General features: G+C 46.5%; 1 protein-coding gene across 1 annotated transcript in view; it reads left to right on the top strand.

The window, feature by feature from the left end:
• Positions 1-15,358, top strand: part of LOC134936082 (oocyte zinc finger protein XlCOF7.1-like) — an 84,604-nt gene extending 69,246 nt beyond the window's left edge. Inside the window, exon 2 of the mRNA XM_063930990.1 lies at positions 12,659-15,358. Coding sequence (XP_063787060.1) covers positions 12,827-14,215 — 1,389 coding nt within the window. The 5' untranslated portion in view covers positions 12,659-12,826 and the 3' untranslated portion in view covers positions 14,216-15,358. The remainder of the gene's footprint in view (positions 1-12,658) is intronic.
• The last annotated feature ends 9,049 nt before the right edge of the window (positions 15,359-24,407 follow it).

The following is a 24,407-nucleotide window of genomic DNA, read 5'->3' as shown; positions in this document are numbered from 1 at the left end:
CAGGGTTGACTGGGCCAGGATAGGGGTGACAGGGTCAGAACAGGGGTGACGGGACCAGGACAGGGGTGACAGGGCCAGGACACGGGCGACGGGGCCAGGACAGAAATGACAGGGACAGGATAGGGGTGACAGGGTCAGTGTAGGGGCGGCAGGACCAGGACACAGGGTGACAGGGCCAGTATAGGGTTGACAGGGCAAGCACAGGGGTGACAGGGCCAGGATAGGGGTAGCAGGGCCAGCATAAGGGTGACAGGGCCAGGATAAGGGTGAAAGGGCCAGGATAAGGGTGGCAGGTCAAGGCCAGGGGTGACAGGGACATGACAGAACACAGGGCACGGGAGAGATTGGTATTAGGGACAGTACAGTGGTGACAGACAGATGTGTCTTACCGGAGTCACTGCTGCTGGCTGCTGCTGTTCCACTCCAACCTGTTGGGATCTGCTGCTGGTGGAGACTTGGCATGGCTGACTCTCTTAGGCTGTATTCCTGCTTCCTATGCCCGTCCGCATCACTCCCCCCCCTCCTCAGTCACACACCGCAGACCTCGCGCAGCTGCCAGGCACTGTGGTAAGGTGAGACTGGGAGTGACTGGTTAGCCCACAGGAGATGCTGCGGCTGGAGGGAGGAGGGGGTCGGAGCCTGCAAGCAGCGCAGACTTCTGCAGCGCTACCCGCCGGCTAAAGTGTGTGAAGAAGCTGGGCGCACCTCACTGCGGGTGGCAGCGCTGCAGCTAGCGGTGGGGTTGCCGGGGCTGGAGATAACAGAGGCAGTATGGAAAGTGCACAGCGGCTGGTGACCCACAAAACTACAGCTAAGAAGCGTGGAGTGTGCCAGAAAGTGATGCTCATCCCCGCCAGAGAGACCCTGCTGAGTATGCTGATGTGGGGGTCAAGTATGGCCTACCCCCTCACACACCCCCATACCTCCCAAATGTCCCGATTTTCGCGGGACAGTCCCATTTTTTGGGGTCTGTCCCGCTGTCCCACCCGCGGGTCGCAGTGTCCTGCGGTGGGGGGGGGGGGGGCAGTTGGAAAGCTCCTGTACTCGCTGTTCTGCTTAGCAGAGCAGCGGTGAATAGTGGAGACAGAGGGAGAGGGGGCATCAGGGGGTACGGATTAAGGGGGGGGTTCTAGCAGCAGTGCCGGATTAAGGGGGGGGGCAGGTGGTACGTACCGTTGGCCCCACAGTTTTTAGGGGTCCCCCCGGCTCGAGTAGCTCTGTCCCAGCTCAGAAGCTCCCCCAGCAACAACGGCAGCATTGTGCTACAGTCAGCACACGCTGCTGCGTATTGGCAGGTCTGTGGTGTTGCAGGGAGGCAGCAGTCTCCCTGCTCTCTTCTGCCTGTGCGGGTGTGTAGGGGGGAGCGACCACCTCCTCTGGATTTAGCCCTAGCTGAGGGGCCAAAATTCCAACTAAAAAAAAAAACCCGGAATTTGCATAAGGGGGCGTGGCCTCGCGTCCCGCGATTAGGCCACGCCCCAACCCGCAGCAGGCACAGCAATGATATAGGGCTCCCCTGTCTCAAGTACCCTGTGGCCCCCGGACTCATAATCAGCCCCTGGGGGCATGCCAGCAGCTCACAGAGCGCTGGGCATGCCCCCTCACTGACGAAAACGGGGACCCTCCCGTGAAGCCACGCCCCCTTTTTCGATGTGTGTGTGTGTGTGTGTGTGTGTGTGTGTGTGTGTCCCCTGCTCCTGAAGAAGCTGGGAGGTATGCACCCTGCCTGTGCCATGTCCATACTATCTGCTTCAGTGCTTCTGCAGCTGCTCCTAGTGTCCTATATAGATTTGGCCAGATCTGTGACCCATTTGACTAACTCCGCCCACTGTTGTGACTCCGCCCAGCGTTAGCAAATGAATCACAAAATCACAGATCTGGGCTATTATATAGGAGATATATATATATATATATATATATACACACACACAGCTAGGCACTGTATATATTAAGAGCCCCCGCCAAGTTTTTAATATATTTGAGCGGGACAGAAGCTCGCCACCGAGGGGGCGGGGCTTCTTCCTCGGCACTCACTGGCGCCATTTTCTCCACAGCATAGCGCTGAGAGGAAGCTCCCCGGACTCTCCCCTGCTTATCCACAGTGAAAGAGGGTTTTAAAAAAGGACAAGGGAGGCACATAATTGGCGCAATATACAGATTACAGCGTTATCTGGGTAAACATATTGTGTTTTTTCCTGGGTCATTAGCGATGGGTGTGTGCTGGTATACTCTCTCTCTCTCTCTGTCTCTCCAAAGGGCCTAAAGGGGGAACTGTCTTCAGATAAGAGGATTCCCTAAGTGTGTGGTGTGTCGGTACGCGTGTGTCAACATGTCTGAGGTAGAAGGCTCTCCTAGTGAGGAGGTGGAACAAATGAATGTGATCTCTCCGTCGGCAACGCCGAGACCTGACTGGATGGATATGTGGAATGTTTTAAGTGCAAATGTAAACTTATTGCACAAAAGATTAGACAAAACTGAAGCTAGGGAACAGCCAGGGAGTCAACCCATGTCTGTCCCTATATCGCAGGGACCTTCAGGGTCTCAAAAGCGCCCACTATCCCAAATAGTAGACAATGATACCGACACGGATTCTGACTCCAGTGTCGACTACGATGATGCAAAGTTACAGCCAAAATTGGCTAAATGTTTTCGATATAAGATTATTGCAATAAAAGATGTTTTGCATATCACAGAGGAACCCCCTGTCCCCGACACGAGGCTACACATGTATAAGGGAAAGAAACCTGAGGTCACCTTTCCCCCCTCACATGAGCTGAACGAGTTGTGTGAAAAAGCGTGGGAATCTCCAGACAAAAAACTGCAGATTCCCAAAAGGATTCTTATGGCGTATCCTTTCCCGGCAAAGGACAGGATACGGTGGGAATTCTCCCCTAGGGTGGACAAAGCGTTGACACGCTTATCCAAAAAGGTAGCGCTGCCATCCCAAGATACGGCTACCCTAAGGGATCCTGCTGATCGCAAGCAGGAGGTTATTTTGAAGTCCATTTACACACATTCTGGTACTTTACTCAGACCGGCTATTGCGTCGGCTTGGGTTTGTAACGCGGTAGCTGCGTGGACAGATACCTTATCAGTGGAGATTGAGACCCTGGATAAGGATACCATCTTATTGACCCTAGGACATATAAAGATGCTGTCTTATATATGAGAGATGCTCAAAGAGACATTGCTTTACTGGGTTCTAGAGTCAACGCTATGTCGATTTCTGCTAGACGAGTCCTATGGACCCGGCAATGAACAGGTGATGCCGACTCAAAAAGACATATGGAGGTCTTACCTTACAAAGGTGAGGAATTGTTTGAAGAAGGTCTCTCGGACCTGGTCTCCACAGCTACGGCTGGTAAATCCAATTTTTCGCCTTTTATTCCCTCACAGCCTAAGAAAGCGCCACATTATCAAATGCAGTCCTTTCGGTCACAGAAAAGCAAGACAGTACGAGGTGCGTCCTTTCTTGCCAGAGGTAAGGGCAGAGGAAAAAAGCTGCACAACACAGCTAGTTACCAGAAGCAGAAGTCCTCCCCGGCCTCTGCAAAATCCACCGCATGACGCTGGGGCTCCACTACGGGAGTCCACCCCAGTGGGGGCACGTCTTCGACTTTTCAGCCATATCTGGATTCACTCACGAGTGGACCCCTGGGCAATAGAAATTGTTTCCCAGGGTTACAAGCTGGAATTCGAAGAGGTGTCTCCTCGCCGGTTTTTCAAATCGGCCCTGCCGGCTTCTCCCCCAGAAAGGGAGTTAGTGTTAAATGCAATTCACAAATTGTATCTTCAACAGGTGGTGGTCAAGGTTCCCCTACTTCAACAGGAGAGGGGTTATTACTCAACCCTGTTTGTAGTCCCGAAACCGGACGGTTCGGTCAGACCCATTTTAAATTTAAAAGGGCATTCTGTATTAGGTCATTCCTACTATGATAAAGTCTAGGAAGGATGTAACAGCTAAACATTATCACCGTATATGGCGAAAGTATGTTTCTTGGTGTGAGGCCAGGAATGCTCCTATGGATGAATTCCATCTGGGCCGTTTCCTTCACTTCCTACAAACTGGAGTGAATTTGGGCCTAAAATTGGGTTCCATTAAGGTTCAGATTTCGGCCTTATCCATTTTCTCTCAGAAAGAATTAGCTTCTCTCCCAGAAGTATAGACTTTTGTAAAGGGAGTGCTGCATATTCAGCCTCCTTTTGTACCTCCGGTGGCGCCTTGGGACCTTAATGTGGTGTTGAGTTCCTTAAGTCGCACTGGTTTGAACCACTTGAAATGGTGGAGTTAAAATATCTCACTTGGTAGGTGGTCATGTTGTTAGCCTTGGCTTCAGCTAGGTGAGTGTTGAAATTGGCGGCTTTGTCTCATAAAAGCCCCTATCTGGTTGACCATATGGATAGAGCGGAATTGCGGACCCGTCCTCAATTTTTGCCTAAGGTGGTGTCATCTTTTCATATGAACCAACCTATTGTGGTGCCTGTAGCTACGCGAAACTTGGAGGATTCCGAGTCCCTTGATGTGGTCAGGGCTTTGAAAATTTACGTGGCCAGAACGGCTAGAGTCAGAAAAACAGAAGCACTGTTTGTCCTGTGTGCAGCCAACAAGGTTGGCGCTCCTGCTTCAAAGCAGACTATTGCTCGCTGGATCTGTAACACGATTCAGCAGGCTCATTCAACGGCTGGATTGCCGTTACCAAAATCGGTCAAGGCCCATTCCACTAGGAAGGTGGCCCCTTATTGGGCGGCTGCCCGAGGGGTCTCGGCACTACAGCTGTGCTGAGCTGCTACTTGGTCGGGTTCAAACACCTTTGCAAAATTCAATAAGTTTGATACCCTGGCTGAGGAGGACCTCCTGTTTGCTCAATCGGTGCTGCAGAGTCATCCACACTCTCCCGCCCGTTTGGGAGCTTTGGTGTAATCCCCATGGTCCTTACGGAGTCCCCAGCATTCTCTAGGACGTAAGAGAAAATAAGATTTTAAACCTACCAGTAAATCTTTTTCTCCTAGTCCATAGAGGATGCTGGGCGCCCGTCCCAGTTCGGACATTTTTCTGCAAGACTTGTATATAGTTATTGCTTACATAAGGGTTATGTTACAGTTAAGATCAGTCTTTGGCTGATGCTGTTTTGTTCATGCTGTTAACTGGTTAGTATATTCCATGTTATACGGTGTGGATGGTGTGGGCTGGTATGAATCTTGCCCTTAGATTAACAAAAATCCTTTCCTCGTACTGTCCGTCTCGTCTGGGCACAGTTTCTCTAACTGAGGTCTGGAGGAGGGGCATAGAGGGAGGAGCCAGTGCACACCCATACCTAAAGTTCTTTCTTAAAGTGCCCATGTCTCCTGTGGAGCCCGTCTATCCCCATGGTCCTTACGGAGTCCCCAGCATCCTCTACGGACTAGGAGAAAGAGATTTACCGGTAGGTTTAAAATCTTATTTTTTTTTCTCTTTACATGAGTGGTATTTGATGTTTTTACCTGAGGGTGTACACAAACGCACAGTTTATAGGTTGTGAAATACAAGTATAAGATTGAAGAGAACAAGCATTAGTAATATGACTTGTTACATTTGGAAGGCGCCTTAGTGGAGAATATTATATCCTAGAACTGTGAAAATGTTTTGCAGTAGGTGAAACTTCTTTATATCTTTGCTGGGCTGACTTCTGGATCTTGTTGCGCACTCTGTAAACCACTTATTTTCCTTGAGTTGGTGGGGTGTGGTCTGGACAACGGAGGCGTGTCCGGTCCGGGGGGGCGGGCCGCGGTGGCTGCGTGATGTCACACGCAGCTGCTGCGACACATTGGGGGTCATTCCGAGTTGTTCGCTCGCAAGGCGATTTTAGCAGAGTTGCACACGCTAAGCCGCCGCCTACTGGGAGTGAATCTTAGCATCTTAAAATTGCGAACGATGTATTCGCAATATTGCGATTACAAACTTCTTAGCAGTTTCTGAGTAGCTTCAGACTTACTCGGCATCTGCGATCAGTTCAGTGCTTGTCGTTGTGTGTATTGTACACACAGTTCCAGCCATACAGTATTTTTTATTGTATACCCTTTATAGAGGATTTTTTATATTTATATTAATGATTACAAGATATTCATATTTATGAAATTTTCTTTTAGAATAAAGGAATTATTTTTATTATCCATGTGTCCCTTATCTTTACTAACCTTGCGCTGGAAAAAACCTATCTGTACTCCAATCCTGAATAGCGGAATTAGGTAGTGATTCCGCACTTCTTTCCTGAGCAGCATTTATAGTAAAGTAAGAATATTTTTCTGTTAGCGCAGTGCCATATCCCTTCTTGTTTGTGCCATAATAAAAGTATTTACTGTCATTAAATTAGGTCAAATTTCTGTTCTATGTATTTTTTTTTTTTTTAAATGCAGAAAATTATATAAAGCTATTTTTTTTTCAGCAAAATAAATGCTCATTAAATTTGGGGTACATAAAAATGGGTATAAGTATATATTTGGGTGATTTTAGGGAACTTTAAAAAAAAAAGAGGAAACCTAATAAAAATAATTAAAAACTTCTAAGTGCCTCATTAGTCATTCAGAGGGATGTACCAGGGATTCAGAACCAAATGGCAACATTTTTAATAGGGATTTCTCTAACGTCCTAAGTGGATGCTGGGGACTCCGTAAGGACCATGGGGAATAGCGGCTCCGCAGGAGACTGGGCACATCTAAAGAAAGCTTTAGGACTAGCTGGTGTGCACTGGCTCCTCCCCCTATGACCCTCCTCCAAGCCTCAGTTAGATTTCTGTGCCCGAACGAGAAGGGTGCAAACTAGGTGGCTCTCCTGAGCTGCTTAGTGAAAAGTTAGTTTTAGGTTTTTTATTTTCAGTGAGTCCTGCTGGCAACAGGCTCACTGCATCGAGGGACTAAGGGGAGAAGAAGCGAACTCACCTGCGTGCAGAGTGGATTGGGCTTCTTAGGCTACTGGACATTAGCTCCAGAGGGACGATCACAGGTCCAGCCTGGATGGGTCCCAGAGCCGCGCTGCCGGCCCCCTTACAGAGCCAGAAGCCTGAAGAGATCCGGAAAATCGGCGGCAGAAGACGTCCTGTCTTCAATAAGGTAGCGCACAGCACCGCAGCTGTGTGCCATTGCTCTCAGCACACTTCACACTCCGGTCACTGAGGGTGCAGGGCGCTGGGTGGGGGCGCCCTGAGACGCAATGAAAACACCTTAGATGGCAAAAGATGCATCACATATAGCTCCTGGGCTATATGGATGCATTTACCCATGCCAAAAATATACAGAAAAACGGGAGATAGGCTCCGCCCCCTTATCGGCGGCCTTCTCTCCTCAGCACACTGGCGCCATTTTCCCTCACAGCTCCGTTGGAGGGAAGCTCCCTGTCTCTCCCCTGCAGTCACTACACTACAGAAAGGGTTAAAAAAAGAGAGGGGGGCACTAATTAGGCGCAGTATAAAACAATACAGCAGCTATAAGGGGAAAAACACTTATATAAGGTTATCCCTGTGTGTATATATATATATATATATATATATATATATATATATAGCGCTCTGGTGTGTGCTGGCAAACTCTCCCTCTGTCTCCCCAAAGGGCTAGTGGGGTCCTGTCCTCTATCAGAGCATTCCCTGTGTGTGTGCTGGATGTCGGTACGTTGGTGACGACATGTATGAGGAGAAAAATTATGTAGAGACGGAGCAGATTGCCTGTAATAGTGATGTCACCCCCTAGGGGGTCGACACCTGAGTGGATGAACTGTTGGAAGAAATTACGTGACAGTGTCAGCTCTGTATAAAAGACAGTGGTTGACATGAGACAGCCGGCTACTCAGCTTGTGCCTGTCCAGACGTCTCATAGGCCGTCAGGGGCTCTAAAGCGCCCATTACCTCAGATGGCAGATATAGACGCCGACACGGATACTGAATCCAGTGTCGACGGTGAAGAGACAAATGTGACTTCCAGTAGGGCCACACATTACATGATTGAGGCAATGAAAAATGTTTTTACACATTTCTGATAATACGAGTACCACCAAAAAGGGGTATTATGTTCGGTGAGGAAAAACTACCTGTAGTTTTCCTGAATCTGAGAAATTAAATGAGGTGTGTGATGATGCGTGGTTTTCCCCCGATAACAACTGATAATTTCTAAAATGTTATTGGCATTATATCCTTTCCCGCCAGAGATTAGGGTGCGTTGGGAAACACCCCCTAGGGTGGATGAAGCGCTCACACGCTTGTAAGGGCTCTACCCTCTCCTGAGATGGCCGCCCTTAAGGATGCTGCTGATAGAAAGCAGGAGGGTATCCTAAAATGTATTTACACACATACTGGTGTTATACTGCGACCAGCAATCGCCTCAGCCTGGATGTGCAGTGCTGGGTTGGCGTGGTCGGATTCCCTGACTGAAAATTTTGCCTATAGAGCATTTAAAAGATGCATTTCTATATATGCGTGATGCACAGCGGAATATTTGCCGACTGGCATCAAGTCTAAGTGCGTTGTCCATTTCTACCAGTAGAGGGTTATGGACACGTCAGTGGTCAGGTGATGCGTATTCCAAATGGCTTTTGGAAGTATGGCCTTATTAAGAGGAGTTATTTGGGGTCGGTCTTTCAGACCTGGTGGCCACGGCAACAGCTGGGAAATCCACGTTTGTACCCCAGGTCGCCTCTCAACATGAGAAGACGCCGTATTATCAGGCGCAGTCTTTTCATGGACAAGCGGGCAAAAAGGGTTCCTCATTTCTGCCCCGTGACAGAGGGAGAGGAAAAAAGGCTGCAGAAATCAGCCAGTTCCCAGGAACAGAAACCCTCTCCCGCCTCTGCCAAGCCCTCAGTATGACGCTGGGGCTTTACAAGCAGTATCAGGCACGGTGGGGGGCCCGTCTCAATGAATTTCAGCGCGCAGTGGGCTCACTCGCAAGTAGACCCCTGGATCCTTCAGGTGATACTCAGGGGTAAAAATTAGAATTTGAGACGTCTCCCCCTCGCCGTTTCCTAAAGTCGGCTTTACTGATGTCTCCTTCTGACAGGGAGATAGTTTTAGAAGCCATTCACAAGCTGTATTCCCAGCAGGTGATAATCAAGGTACCCCTCCTGCAACAGGGAACGGGGTATTATTCCACACTGTTGTGGTACCGAAGCCGGGCGGCTCGGTGAGATCGATTATAAATCTAAAATCTTTGAACACTTACATACAGAGGTTCAAATTCAAGATTGAGTCAGTCAGAGCAGTGATTGCGAACCTGGAAGAAGGGGACTACATGATGTCTCGGGACATCAAGGATACTTACCTTCATATAAAAAATTTACCCTTCTCATCAAGGGTACCTCAGGTTTATGGTACAGAACTGTCACTATCAGTTCAGACGCTGCCTTATGGATGGTCCACGGCACCCCAGGTCTTTACCAAGGTAATGGCCGAAATGATGATATTCCTTCAAAGGAAGGGAATTTTAGTTATCCCTTACTTGGACGATTCCCTGATAAGGGTAAGATCCAGGGAACAGTTTGAGGTCGGAGTAGCACTATCTCAGGTAGTGTTGCGGCAGCACGATTGGATTCTCAATATTCCAAAAATCGCAGCTGGTTCCGACGACTTGTTTTATGTTCCTAGGGATGATCCTGGACACAGTCCAGAAAAAGGTGTTTCTCCCGGAAGAGAAAGCCAGGGAGTTATCCGAGCTAGTCAGGAACCTCCTAAAACCGAGCCAAGTCTCAGTGCATCAATGCACAAGGGTTCTGGTATAATGGTGGCTTCCTACGAAGCAATCCCATTCGGCAGATTCCACGCAAGAATTTCCAGTGGGACCTGCTGGACAAATGGTCCGGGTCGCATCTTCAGATGCATCAGCGGATAACCCTGTCACCAAGGACAAGGGTGTCCCTCCTGTGGTGGTTGCAGAGTGCTCATCTTCTAGAGGGCCGCAGATTCGGCATTCAGGACTGGGTCCTGGTGACCACGGATGCCAGCCTGCGAGGCTGGGGAGCAGTCACACAGGGAAGGAATATCCAGGGCTTATAGTCTAAAAGCCTGGAGACATCACTTCACTAAAATATCCTGAAGCTAAGGGCCATTTACAATGCTCTAAGCTTAGCAAGACCTCTGCTTCAAGGTCAGCGGGTGTTGATCCCGTCTGACAACATCACGGCAGTCACCCACGTAAACAAACAGGGTGGCACAAGAAGCAGGAAGGCAATGGCAGAAGCTGCAAGGATTCTTCGCTGGGCGGAAAATCATGAGATAGCACTGTCAGCAGTATTCATTCCGGGAGTGGACAACGGGGAAGCAGACTTCCTCAGCACGACCTCCACCCGGGAGAGTGGGGACTTCACCCAGAAGTCTTCCACATGATTATAAACCGTTGGGAAAAACTCGACAGGTATTGCGCCAGGTCAAGGGACCCTCAGGCTATAGCTGTAGACGCTCTGGTAACACCGTGGGTGTACCAGTCAGTGTATGTGTTCCCTCCTCTGCCTCTAATACCCAAAGTACTGAGATTGATAAGATGGAGAGGAGTAAGCACTATATTCGTGGCTCCGGATTGGCCAAGAAGGACTTGGTAACCGGAACTTCAAGAGATGCTCACGGAGGATCCGTGGCCTCTACCTCTAAGAAGGGACCTGCTCCAGCAAGGACCCTGTCTGTTTCAAGACTTACCGCGGCTGCGTTTGACGGCATGGCGGTTGAACGCTGGATCCTGAAGGAAAGGCATTCCGGATGAAGTCATCCCTATCCTGATCAAAGCCAGGAAGGATGTAACCGCAAAACATTATCACTGCATTTGGCGAAAATACGTTGCGTGGTGCGAGGCCAGTAAGGGCCGACGGAGGAAATTCAACGGGGTCGATTCCTACATTTCCTGAAAACAGGAGTGTCTATGGGCCTGAAATTGGGGTCCATTAAGGTTCAAATTTCGTCCCTGTCAACTTTCTTCCAAAAAGAGCTAGCTTCAGTCCCTGAAGTTCAGACGTTTGTAAAAGGGGTACTGCATATACAGCCTCCTTTTGTGCCTCCAGTGGCACGTTGGGATCTCAATGTAGTTTTTGGGTTCCAAAAAAAAAAAAAATCACATTGGTTTGAACCACTTAAATCTGTGGAGTTAAAATATCTCACAGGGAAAGTGGTCATGCTGTTGGCCCTGGCCTGGGCCAGGTGCGTGTCAGAATTGGCGGCTTTATCCTGTAAAAGCCCTCATCTGATTTTCCATTCGGACAGGGCGGAATTGAGGACTCGTACTCAGTTTCTCCCTAAGGTAGTTTCAGCGTTTCACCTGAACCAACCTATTGTGGTGCCTGCGGCTGCTAGGGACTTGGAGGACTCCAAGTTGCTGGATGTTGTCAGGGCCCTGAAAATATAGGTTTCCAGGACGGCTGGAGTCAGGAAAACTGACTCGATGTTTATCCTGTATGCACCCAACAAGCTGGGTGCTCTTGCTTCTAAGCAGACTATTGCTCGTTGGATTTGTAGTACAATTCAGCTTGCACATTCTGTGGCAGGCCTGCCACAGCCAAAAATCTGTAAATGCCCACTCCACAAGGAAGGTGGGCTCATCTTGGGCGGCTGCCCGAGGGGTCTCGGCTGTACAACTTTGCCGAGCAGCTTCTTGGTCAGGAGCAAATACGTTTGTAAAATTCTACAAAATTGATACCCTGGCTGAGGAGGACCTGGAGTTCTCTCAATTGGTGCTGCAGAGTCATCCGCATTCTCCTGCCCGTTTGGGAGCTTTGGTATAATCCCCATGGTCCTTACGGAGTCCCCAGCATCCACTTAGGACGTTAGAGAAAATAAGAATTTACTTACCGATAATTCTATTTCTCATAGCCCGTAGTGGATGCTGGGCGCCCATCCCAAGTGCGGATTGTCTGCAATACTGGTATATAGTTATTGTTACCAAAAAAATCGGGTTATTGCTGTAGTGAGCCATCTTTGCTAGAGGCTCCTCTGTTATCATGCTGTTAACTGGGTTCAGATCACAGGTTGTACGGTGTGATTGGTGTGGCTGGTATGAGTCTTACCCGGGATTCAAGATCCTTCCTTATTGTGTACGCTCGTCCGGGCACAGTATCCTAACTGAGGCTTGGAGGAGGGTCATAGGGGGAGGAGCCAGTGCACACCAGCTAGTCCTAAAGCTTTCTTTAGATGTGCCCAGTCTCCTGCGGAGCCGCTATTCCCCATGGTCCTTATGGAGTCCCCAGCATCCACTACGGACTATGAGAAATAGAATTATCGGTAAGTAAATTCTTATTTTTTCATTACTTACCACCAGCTCAAAGATGGTGAAGAGAAACCACGATAAACCCTATGGAGACTTATCAATAATAACTTATCGCCACTAACACGATACCAAATGATTGTATTTGTGATAAGTTATCAATATACTGCGGCTAATTGAATACTTCCTAACTGTCATTTCATTCCAATTTGATAACATCATTTTATTATAATTTGATTTGTTATATATATATATATATATATATATATGTTGTATCTGTGGCAGGAGCAATGTGGTATCTGTACTGCACATCTGACTGGAAATGGGAGCCCAACAATTAGGCAACATACATAAAGATACATCCTGTTCCTTATACAATATAACACTACAGCTGATTACAATGGTGATCTTCAGGCTTTTAAATAACAGTTTTTATTTTTCTATTTTTTTACAGATAACATAAAGAGCTGGAGTCCCACTAAGAATAGAATACAAGGCTGCGGAAAGAGACGGTGTGGAAAGGCTCCTTGTTCCCTGATCTAGCCAACTAAAGATATAATTTCTTCTTAAGCCTTCTTAAGAAACTATTTTCATTTTATGGATAGAAGTTTTTATCCATTACATGATGAGTCTCACAGGAGAGAAACCACATCTGTGCTCTGAGTGTGACAGAAGCTTTACATATAAATCACATCTTATCAGACATCAGAGGATTCACACAGGAGAGAGACCGCATCTGTGCTCTGAGTGTGACAGAAGCTTTACATGTAAATCAGATCTTCTCATACATCAGAGGAGTCACACAGGAGAGAAACCACATCTATGCTCTGAGTGTGACAGAAGCTTTACATATAAATCAAAACTTATCATACATCAGAGGAGTCACACAGGAGAGAAACCATTTATTTGTTCTGAATGCAGCAAGTGTTTTTCCCTGAAGTCATATCTTGTTATACATCAGAGGAGTCACACAGGAGAGAAACCATTTACATGTTCTGAATGCAGCAAGTGTTTTTCCGGGAAGTCGCATCTTGTTATGCATCAGAGGAGTCACACAGGAGAGAAACCACATCTGTGCTCTGAGTGTGACAGAAGCTTTACATGTAAATCACATCTTGTTACACATCAGAGGAGTCACACAGGAGAGAAACCACATCTGTGCTCTGAGTGTGACAGAAGCTTTACATGTAAATCACATCTTATCATACATCAGAGGAGTCACACAGGAGAGAAACCACATCTGTGCTCTGAGTGTGACAGAAGCTTTACATGTAAATCACATCTTATCATGCATCAGAGGAGTCACACAGGAGAGAGACCTTTTGAATGTTCTGAATGCAGCAAGTGTTTTTCCCAGAAGGCACATCTTGTTATACATCAGAGAGTTCACACAGGAGAAAAACCATTTGAATGTTCTGAATGTAGCAAGTGTTTTTCCCTGAAGTCCTATCTTGTTATACATCAGTGGATTCACAGAGTAGAGAAACCATTTGATTGTTCTGAATGTAGCAAGTGTTTTTCCCAGAAGTCAGAGCTTGTTATACATCAGAGGAGTCACACAGGAGAAAACCCAATTATATGTCCTGAATGTAGCAAATGTTTTACCAGGAAGTCATATCTTGTTATACATCAGAGGAGTCACACAGGAGAGAAAACATTTAAATGTTCTGAATGCAGCAAGTGTTTTTCCCATAAGTCACATCTTGTTACACATCAGAGGAGTCACACAGGAGAGAAACCATTTAAATGTTCTGAATGCAGCAAGTGTTTTTCCCGGAAGTCATCTCTTGTTATACATCAGAGGAGTCACACAGGAGAGAAACCATTTAAATGTTCTGAATGCAGCAAGTGTTTTTCCCAGAAGTCATTTCTTATTAGACATCGGAGGAGTCACACAGGAGAGAAACCATTTACATGTTCTGAATGTAGCAAGTGTTTTACTAGAAAGAAAACACTCAGTAATCACATGCAGAGTCACTCTGAGGGCCTGAATGCAGCAAGTGTATCATAAGTAATGTAACTTATCACAACTATATGAATTCAATGGAGCCAATATTTATTTTCTGAATGTGATGAGTGTTTTATATAAATCAGTCTTGATAAAGACAGGAGAGGTCAGACAAGTGGACCTGGAGGTACTTTTCCCCTTGGGAAGGTCTCTGTGTTAGGAACTAGAGCTGCAGTATAACAATAGCCAATGACCATGGGACTGCCATTACTCAGCTCTGTAATATACAGCTGTTCTGTTCATGCAGGTGCTGGGACTAGTAGAGACTTCCAGCAGCTCCTCTCAGTACTGGGATTCCTTCTCTGACCAGCAGGGCTATGAGTGCTGGGTATTTCTACAGGAACAATGTATGCTGCTCTGTTTCACCGTATGGGTTATTGTATGGGGTGTTATTTTTAACCACTTTTTAGATGCCATTTTGTCCATGTTTAACTCCATTTTGTATATGTTTGACCTCATTGCTTTATATACTGTACATACTTTTTATTAGGATTAGTGCTTTGCAGACATATAGGCACCAGTTAGAAATATAGTGTCACGTTAAGTTACAAGTTTTCTTTCACCTTTGACATAGTGTGAAAGACATAGTGAGTGGGAAGTGTATACAGCTTTTAGGATGGCTGATTATAATAAATACTGTATGTTCCTGTTATCAGTATCTCAGATGGAAACTGTCTAGTAAGATGTTTGGGGTATTGTGTACATAAGTAGGGGAAAGGGTACAGTTGTCTAGAATAACATATATTATGTTATCCTGAATGACTACTGCACCCAGCGTCACAGACCCTGAATGTAATATCTGGTAAGACAATGTTAGCGTATCCTTGCGGGGTTATAAAGCCTAGAGACTTACACATAGCAAGTAGTTCTGATGGAAGCTAGGTCTGGCTGCAGCGGACCTAGACTTCTACAAACCCCCTCCAGCTTGTAACTTGCGGCAAAGTTATTAGGCGGGACCCTAGAGAATGACTGAACTACATTATTTAAACTACTTAATCGATGACCATCATCTGGGACAGATCTTATAACATCTGGGATAAGAGCTGAGTGTTCTAATTTGTTCTTGTTATTATTGTAACTGACTAGAACTTGTTACTTGCATGTTTTCATTATTGTAACTTTGATTAATGATTATCCTTTTTACTATGTCCTGTGAGAGTCTCTATATTTAACACATTGTATTCCAGAACCTGGTCGCTTGAGATTTTCAACCGACAACAGTTATATTTACTAAATATCAGTTTTTCAAAGCCACTGATTCTTACTGTCTATGATCGCTGGATGATAAAGGGCAGTAATAATACATGTAAATTCAGGCTTGTTTTGCTTGTATTTCTATTGCCCTTTAAATCCAGCACACAAATGGGGTGAAAATCTCTGGGTTTCAAAATAACTGTGTAGTAACTACAGTATACCTGCTACAGGTCTTTCCTCTGGTCTCTTATACCTCCGTATTATTTCTCTAATACCTTTTATATTACTACTATTACTGTTTAGTAAAATGGTGCAAGTAAAACACTGGTCATCTGTATCCCATAGCAACCAAATGATAACACTTGTTTGTTTGCTGGCACTAGACAGCTAATAGCTGATATTTGGTTGCTATGGGTTACAGCACATGCTTGTTTTCCATATTAAGTAATTAAATAAGTCCCAAGTTGTGCACATTGTGTACCAGGCTAATGGTAAAGTTCCTTCACAATAAATGAAACTAGTATGACAGTAAAAATATACACGATACTCACCTTGACATAAGGGGTCATACAGACCTGAATGCAGCCGTGCATCTGTACGCAGCGGCTGCATTTGGGTGGTCTGCGCACATGAACTGGCCGCAGTGCACATGTGTGACCCTTCTCATGGCTGCATCCTGGTAGGATGTTGCCGCAAGATGATTGACAGCCGCGGGGTGGTGACGCAGCATTGGGGGGCGGGTGCATGATGTCACATGCAGCTGCTCCAATTTAAAAAATGGTGGCCGACTGCCTGACAGCGCAGACAGGCTGCGCTGCTGGGGGTCAATCTTAGTTTCATGCGTCTGCAGTCTAATTGGAGACGCATCAGGAGGCAGACCATCACACATACCGGGCAGTCTTGTCCTGTGCTGGGCGGCCCCCAGCATGTGAGGAGATGGGCGCAGATCTGGCTGCATATATCTCTGAATCAGGTCCATAGTACTCAGTGATGTAACGCAGACAGATCTGTCCTGTACGTAGACTGAAGGACCATGTACAAATAATGGGCCGGATGTAATGGGCTGCGAGACGGACGGAGCTCTGAGACTGGTTTTGCCTTGTAAACATTTGCTGCTGTGAAATAACGTATGAGTGGGGACGGAGTCTCAGAGCTCTGGCCGTCTCCAAACCATTACATCCGGCCCCATATCTGTAATACCCATACATGTTACTAGCAGTTGTCCCCATAACGGGTGTACTACGATGTACCGGCGCTTGGGATACCAGCTCCCAGCATATCTGCGCCAAGATCCTGACCACCGGTATGCAGAGCGCCGGGATCATGACAGCTGGGATATCGAGGGCCTCCCCTCATAACACTCATTGAATAAAACGATTTCATAAATAATAATACTTTTGTACATTCCTCTTCTACATTTTAGAAGATAGACCCAGGAGAGATACTTAGGTGATCATCAGGGTCGGCCCGACGCATACGCCGGGTATGCGCGCGTGTAGAGCGCCAATATGTAAAGGGCACTGCTGCAGAGAGTGAGACAGTCACTCACTACACCGCCGCGGCCACCCGCCATGGACACAAATCTCCTTCTTGATAAGCTTGCAGCCATGCATACTCCTGGCGCCCAGTCCTCCGGCAATGACAGGAAACGGGGGGAGGGAGACAGTGGGCTGCTGTCTCTACCGCAGGGGATATAAATTAGCAGGGGTGGATTAGCCCAGAGGGACCCTGTGACCATTTGCTGGTGGGCAGGGCCCATCCTGGCCCTAGTGACCGCGCTAGCCCTCCCCTCCATCCACGTGGGGCCGATTCATTGATGGAGCCCCAGTCCTTCCTCCAGCACTGCGGAAACCGGTGGGTACGAGGACCCATTCGCAGGGTGTGTGTGCGGGGGGAGAGATGGGGCTGCCGGCTGCTGAGGGAGAAATACATCCACTGCAGGGAGAGAGGGACGGTTGCTGGTCGCTGCAGGGGTAGAAAGCCGCTGCGGACGGGGAGTGAGGGGAGGTTGCTGGCCGCTGCTGGGAAGAGAGAGGGGGGCTGCCGGTGGCTGACCCACACAGTGTGGAGAGACTGAGTGCTGCTGATGCTGCTTTCTAGGAGCAAGAAGTCCAGCTGTCCCTCCTGTGTGATTCTGCTGCTGTCAGCGGTGTGACTTACGAATGCTGGGACCCAGGTGTTGCAGGGAGGAGGTGAGATTTTTGTTTCCTTCCACTTCCATCCTGCCCTGCTTCCCACTGCTAGTCCTTGATTGCCTTCTGCTCCCCACCACCACTACTCCCAGCTGGCCCTTTGCTTCCCACTATTACTCCCAACTGGCCCCCTGCTTCCCATTACTATTCTCAGCCTGTGCCCTGCTTTCCACCACTACTACTTCAAGCCAGGGCCGGCCCAAAGCATACACGAGTATGCAGCTGCGTAGATCGCCACACTATGGAGGGTGACACTGCGGCACTACCTGGACTGCTGTCACTTGGATTCCTGTGAGAGGAGTGAGGTTATGTAATGTACGTAGCCTCCAGTACGTAACCGCTACATGTCCAGCACCCACGGCCAATCAGAGCACTCTGTGGTTGGGTGTGATGACGGCATCAGCTGCTGCTGCTACCACTCTCCCAGTTACTGTTCTCCTGTGTGGGGCGAGTTGAAAGAATGGCACAGCCCCTCCTTCAGGAAGCGTCGCCCGGATCTCAGAGGTGAGACAGAAGCAGGCGGCCGGCGCTCCGAGTGTGACCTGGCCCGTTACTCAAGGGTGGGACCATGAGATGGTGAGGAAGCCCTCTGGCAATGAGATGGAGATGGGGTGACCTGGGGACATTGTGCAGTCTGCCTGGCAGCAGCAGTAGGCCGAGGAGTGTCCTGTGATGTATATGTGCAGGATGGAGGAATACCACAGCTTGACCTGCACATTACCACTGGAGTCCGTGCTCTGCCCACTGTCGCCTCCCAACTCAGGAGATGTGACAGACTGACAGCATGAGGCATGCACCCCTGACGCACTGCCAACAGAGCCCTGACTACAGGGTGAGGTGAGAAGGGGAGGGAAAGCACTGGGACAGGTTACCACTGTAACAGACCTGGGCCCTGCCAACTACTATCTCCCTGTCACCCCTGCCTCCCCAATACCCACTATCTCCCTGTCATTCCTGCTTTGCCGGTCATTATCCACCTGTCACTCCTGCCTCCCCAGTCACTATCCACCTGTCATTCCTGCCTCCCCAGTCACTCACTATCCACCTGTCACTCCTGTCTCCATAGTCACTAACTATCCACCTGTCACTCCTGCCTCCCCAGTCACTCACTATCCACCTATCACTCGTGCCTCCCCAGTCACCCACTATCTCCCAGTCACTCCTGCCTTCCCAGTCACTATCCACCTGTCACTCCTGCCTCCCCAGTCACTCACTATCTCCCAGGGGTTCAGTATGTTATGCCAGCGGTCGGGCTGCCGGCGACCAGCATACCGGCGCTGGGAGCCCAACCGCCGGCTTACCGACATTGTGGCGAGCGCAAATGAGCCCCTACGCGCGCTACTCTATTTTATTTTCCCTCCAGGTGGGGTCGTGGACCCCCACGAGGGAGAGTAAGTGTCGGTATGCCGGCTGTCGGGATTCCGGTGCCGTTATACTGTGCGCCGGGATCCCGTCAGTCGGCATACTGAAGACCACCCATCTCCCAGTCACTCCTGCCTTCCCAGTCACCCACTATCTCCCAGTCATTCCTGCTTCCCCAGTCATTATCCACCTGTCACTCCTGCCTCCCCAGTGACTATCCACCTGTCACCCCTGCCTCCCCAGTCACCCACTATCTCCCTGTCACTCCTGCCTCCCCACTCACACACTATCTCCCTGTCACCCCTGCCTCTCCAGTCACCCACTAAATACCAGCCACCTCTGCCACCCCAGTCACAACTATCTCTCAGTCACTCCTGCCACCCCAGTCACCGACTATCTCATTGTACCCATTTGGGTACTGTTGTGTGGCCACACCCCTTCCTTGTAAAACCACAGCCTTTTTTTGCAGCAGCATGTGTGCTGTCCCTGTAAAAAGTGGATCCCATCAAGGGGTGCCAAAATGTACTATTGCTTACCAAAAAAAATAAGCTTGGGCCGGTCCTGGTGATCATGTAACGATGACTATCTGGCAAACAATATTAAATCCTCAAATAATCATTTATCATTATTGCTACTCAGCAAATAGATTATTTATGTCATTTTATAGCTGTGGATGAAATATAAACACAGGGTCTTCCTGCCAATCAGTGATTGCTCTGTAGAAGGAATGATACTTCGTAGTCCCTGCTTAGCTGCTGTCTTTCCTTGTCTCCTGTCCTCATGAGAAATAACTTGGAGTAAAACAATCCCCCTGCCGCACAGCTTAGCCAGCTTAGGTGGGTATTCCGCTAGGAGTGTAATCACGATCCTCTGTGCAGTTTCCTGATGGGGAACCGGCACGTGTGCATGTGCCAGGGATGGGAAACCTTCTGTCCTCCAGCTATTGTTTAGCTACACATACCGGCTATAGATTTGCTATTTGGCCATGTTAAAGCAGTTGCAGGGCATGCTGGGATGTGTAGTTCAACAACAGCTGGAGGACTGAAGGTTTCCCATTCCTGCATTAAGCGAATAAACCAGGCAGAGGCTGAAATGACCATTTTCTCAAAACTGCTACTGCTAAAAATCACATGTAAAGAGCCGCCCAGAAAGGGTGATTGCACTGATCTGCTCCCCCATATTAGCATACACTGCTCTCTGGGTGCCCACCCCGAGGAAAATGTTTACTGTTTTAAATAGCAAATTTTCTGACTTTTTTTGAAATCGGTGTAATTGATAAACTGTCCATTCTCCCATGCAAATGTCCCTTGGGGCAGATTATACAGCTGTAGGTTTATTTGGACTTTCCCCTTTTATATGTATTTTGCTGTATGTACTGTATATCCATACTCGCCTACTTTTGAAAACTAGAATCAGGGAGATTACAGTAGGATGTGCAGCTCAAATTGCTCCGTACCACTGAGGGGGCGTGTCATACTCTGCCCAAAAGGGCGTGTCTTTTCTTACATGCTTGTTGTGAGATATTTCTATATAACATTAGTAGCAATATCTTTTAGGAAGTTTTGCAAGTATTGAAACTGACATTGCTATTTGTAATACGGGGTTTCTTGTTTGAAATATATATTCACTGTGATATTTCTTTTCTTCTCACTCAGCACAATATTCATGATAAATACAATATGCAATAAAAAAAATTCAAATGCAATTCAACCTTTTTTTAATTCATCCCTAAATTATGATTTTTGGTGTACTAAATGATGTATTATTGTGAATCTTGGATTGTCTGCATCTTGTAGGCACTACCTATATTTATCGGATGTGCTGTTTTCCATACCATTACAGCATTAACAGAATCATTACTGACACCAGATACTCTAATTAAAGAAATGTGTTTAACTACAGAAAGATTACTAACAATTCTTACCCTAACAGCAGCAGCACACTATGGATGAGTACACACCAGTACAGATAAGAGGACCCTGCTGTGTGTGATCATGTGCTGCTGTCTCTCTGTCCTGTCAGGGGTTCCCACAAGGGAGGATAATGAGAGTTGTCAGCAGTGACTCCTCAGCAGCTACAACAAATCACTGTTTTTGCAAACAAACTCCTTAGTGTCACCCCCTGGCATAATCCGAATAATCTGGAAGATTTGACCTACAAAGCAGGGCAGCAGGAGATTTATGATTGAAGCGGGAGCCTGAGGTAGGTGTGTGCAAAATTGAGTGGTGGAATCTTGAGGTTCCCCTTACAGTAAACCTTCCAGTCACATGTGAGCAGAGTGCGGTCTGTAACAGGTATAGGTAGCCAGGAGCAATTTCCTGACAAGATAACGGTCATGTATTGTGGATTATTTGATCAGTTATTAAATCAGGTAATCAGTAGAGACTGACAGTCCCATATTATGTATGTTATCATACCATTCGCTTCCCAGGGCTGTCATCTGTTCAATTCTCCCCTAATCAGAAAGCAATGGGTCTGTGGTCACTCAGAATGGACGCTACAACTGAGACGGTATCAGGATGATAGGTCAACAGGCCTGTTTGATGGGTTCAAAGGGTCGAAATGACAACAGTTAACATTTTTGTGTTTTTTTTTCCAACTTTTGCTTAATAAACAATCCATGTCATAAATTATTACCTGTAGTAAGTTCGAAGCATGGCGAGTGAAGTGTTTCTACTAATGGTGGTCACATATGGTTAAACAATGAAAATAACCCCTAAAAACAAAAACGTGTCAAGCATTTTTGTGTCCATCTTTTGTACCTGTCAATCTTATATACTAGTAGAGAAAGACCACCTTTCTGTCAAACTGACAGTTGCTCCACCCCTTTCTCCAGTGGCACGCCCCCTTTAATATTAAATGATAGTGTTTGATATCGCTTTTATATAAAATGTAATATAAAATTTATAGAGTTCGATATTAAACTGTATTAAAAGATAATGGCTTTGAAAAGAGTGTCACGTAACACCAGTCGCAGACTACGCAATAAAGCTGTATCACAAACCAGCTTGTGATGAAAAAATTCACCATTTGAATGGCACATATGGTACTATTTAAAAATCACACTATGTCATACATGGTACAGGTTTAAAAAGCATAATGACTAATGACCATGTCCATTTTCTTAGATGCACGGAAGCATCACACATGGCACTGATTTAAAAAGCATATTGATTTAATGACAATGCATGATTAATGATGACAGCACAATTTCAAAATCCTTAGATCTATGGACTACCCATGACCGCACAATTTCAAAATCCTTAGATCTACGAACTACCATGCTTGTAACAAAAACATCTGGTTATTAATGTACACAACATTTCCGTTTTCTTTTAGACACGCCTTGTATATATTAGTCCTGAACCGTCTTGCTTTGCTTGGTTCGCCTCGTGTATCTTATTCACCACGGCTGTTGTGGCTTGCCCGATAACATATTTCGCTATATTACGTGCCGCGGTCTTCATATGCGGTTTAGCTAACTCTAAACCTCTCCGGAAAAGAGGAACAGCTTTTCTGAAAAGACTTTGAAAAATACAGCCTAAACCGCAGCCTTACATGTACGCGCTGCCGTGAAAACCTGGTAATCAATTACCGGCTTGAGATTTATAATATTGCGCGTAGAGGCCCGGATCGCCATAATTTTTTACAGCGACCATTCTGCTTAGTTCAAAAAATTCAGTTTTGCGGCATCTAAAGTGTAGCTTCACGATCGCTTTCCCAAACTTAAATGCCATGTTCTCGTTCTGGTCGTTCTTTATCTCTATTCCATGTGGGGAAAAAGGAATAAAAAAAGTTAGTATTGGGTGTATGCTCTAGGCCGCCTGGTATCAACGCATCTGATGATGAATTGTTACTAAAACAAATTGAAAGAGCAGCAGGAGTAGGAGACATAGTAGTTATGGGAGATTTTAACTATCCAGAGATAAACTGGAAAAACGATTCATGTGATACTGCTAGGGGCAATATGTTTTTAAACACACTTAATGATAACTACTTAGGGGGTAATTCCAAGTTGATCGCAGCAGGAAATTTTTTAGCAGTTGGCCAAAACCATGTGCACTGCAGGGGGGCAGATATAACATGTGCAGAGAGAGTTAGATTTGGGTGGGGTGTGTTCAATCTGCAATATAAACTGCAGTGTAAAAATAAAGCAGCCAGTATTTACCCTGTACAGAAACAAAATAACCCATCCAAATCTAACTCTCTCTGCACATGTTATATCTGCCTCCCCTGCAGTGCACATGGTTTTGCCGAACTGCTAAAAAATTTCCTGCTGCGATCAACTTGGAATTACCCCATTAGTCCAACTAATTGAGGAACCAACTAGGTACAATGCAATCTTAGACCTGGTATTAACAAACAATGGGGATTTGGTATCAGGTATTATAGTAGGGGAACCCATAGGAAACAGCGACCACAATATGGTCACATTCAATATCAAAGGAATGGATTTGCACCTGGCGCTTATCCCTCACCAAAGTGAATGCAGCTGAACTCTAAGGGATGATCCAAATCCCTCCAGAGAAGAATATACAAACAAAATTTGAGACAGCGCTACCCACTTTGGTTTTAAATTTGTCTTTTATAATACATATACACAAAGATGACAACAAATACAAATAAACCAAAAGATACCGGCCAGTATCACATTAATAAAATATTGATTAATATAGTTAAGATTTAATCATAAAATACGATTATTGATTCATTGCAATTCTATTTGAAAAAAATATTATTATTGTATTATTAGCCTATCATTCAATAATAGCACTAATATTAAATCATACATAGAATTGCCCTGACAACTTGATGACCAAGATATATATATATAGCTCCAAACTTAAAAATGAAGAGTGCTGTACTAAAAGTCCCGGTAATTAGCACATTAGATTGATATGCCCCAATAAGCAAGCATGCATTCCTTTATCCAAGCAGCCTTTCAATCATCCTTATATGGCAGGGTTAATATTGTTATGTAGCCACACAGAGTTCTTTCAGCCCAAATGGATGAAGCAGAAATGAATGAGTAATGTCCTGTAAGACTTGCAAGCATTAACAGCCCAATTGCCAAGGATAGAAGCAGAATTAGTAGATTAGGTTAACCCATGTATTGCATTAATCCAGGATTAGAGCACATTTTGCCAAAGCACTCAGCATAAATAGTATCCTTTCTGGCTGCACAAGCTAGCAGCATATGATTCAAAGGGTCACCAAAGCTTCACAACACTCATTCCCCTGTGCACTGGGGTATGAATGGTAACAGTTCACCGGCCGGTAATAAAAGTTGTGAGCCAAACACCCGATATTGCAGGGGGTGAGAGACTTTCTCTTAACTCACAGCACCTATCGTTATCCCTCTCAAATGCGTTTCTCCGCCTCAGGGTCCGTTTTCAGCGGCTTCATCAGTGTCCGAACACTGATGAAGCCGCTGAAAACGGACCCTG

The sequence above is a fragment of the Pseudophryne corroboree genome, chromosome 6 (genome assembly GCF_028390025.1).
Source record: "Pseudophryne corroboree isolate aPseCor3 chromosome 6, aPseCor3.hap2, whole genome shotgun sequence".
Classification (NCBI taxonomy): Eukaryota; Metazoa; Chordata; class Amphibia; order Anura; family Myobatrachidae; genus Pseudophryne; species Pseudophryne corroboree.
This window is presented reverse-complemented; position numbering and strand designations above follow the sequence as displayed.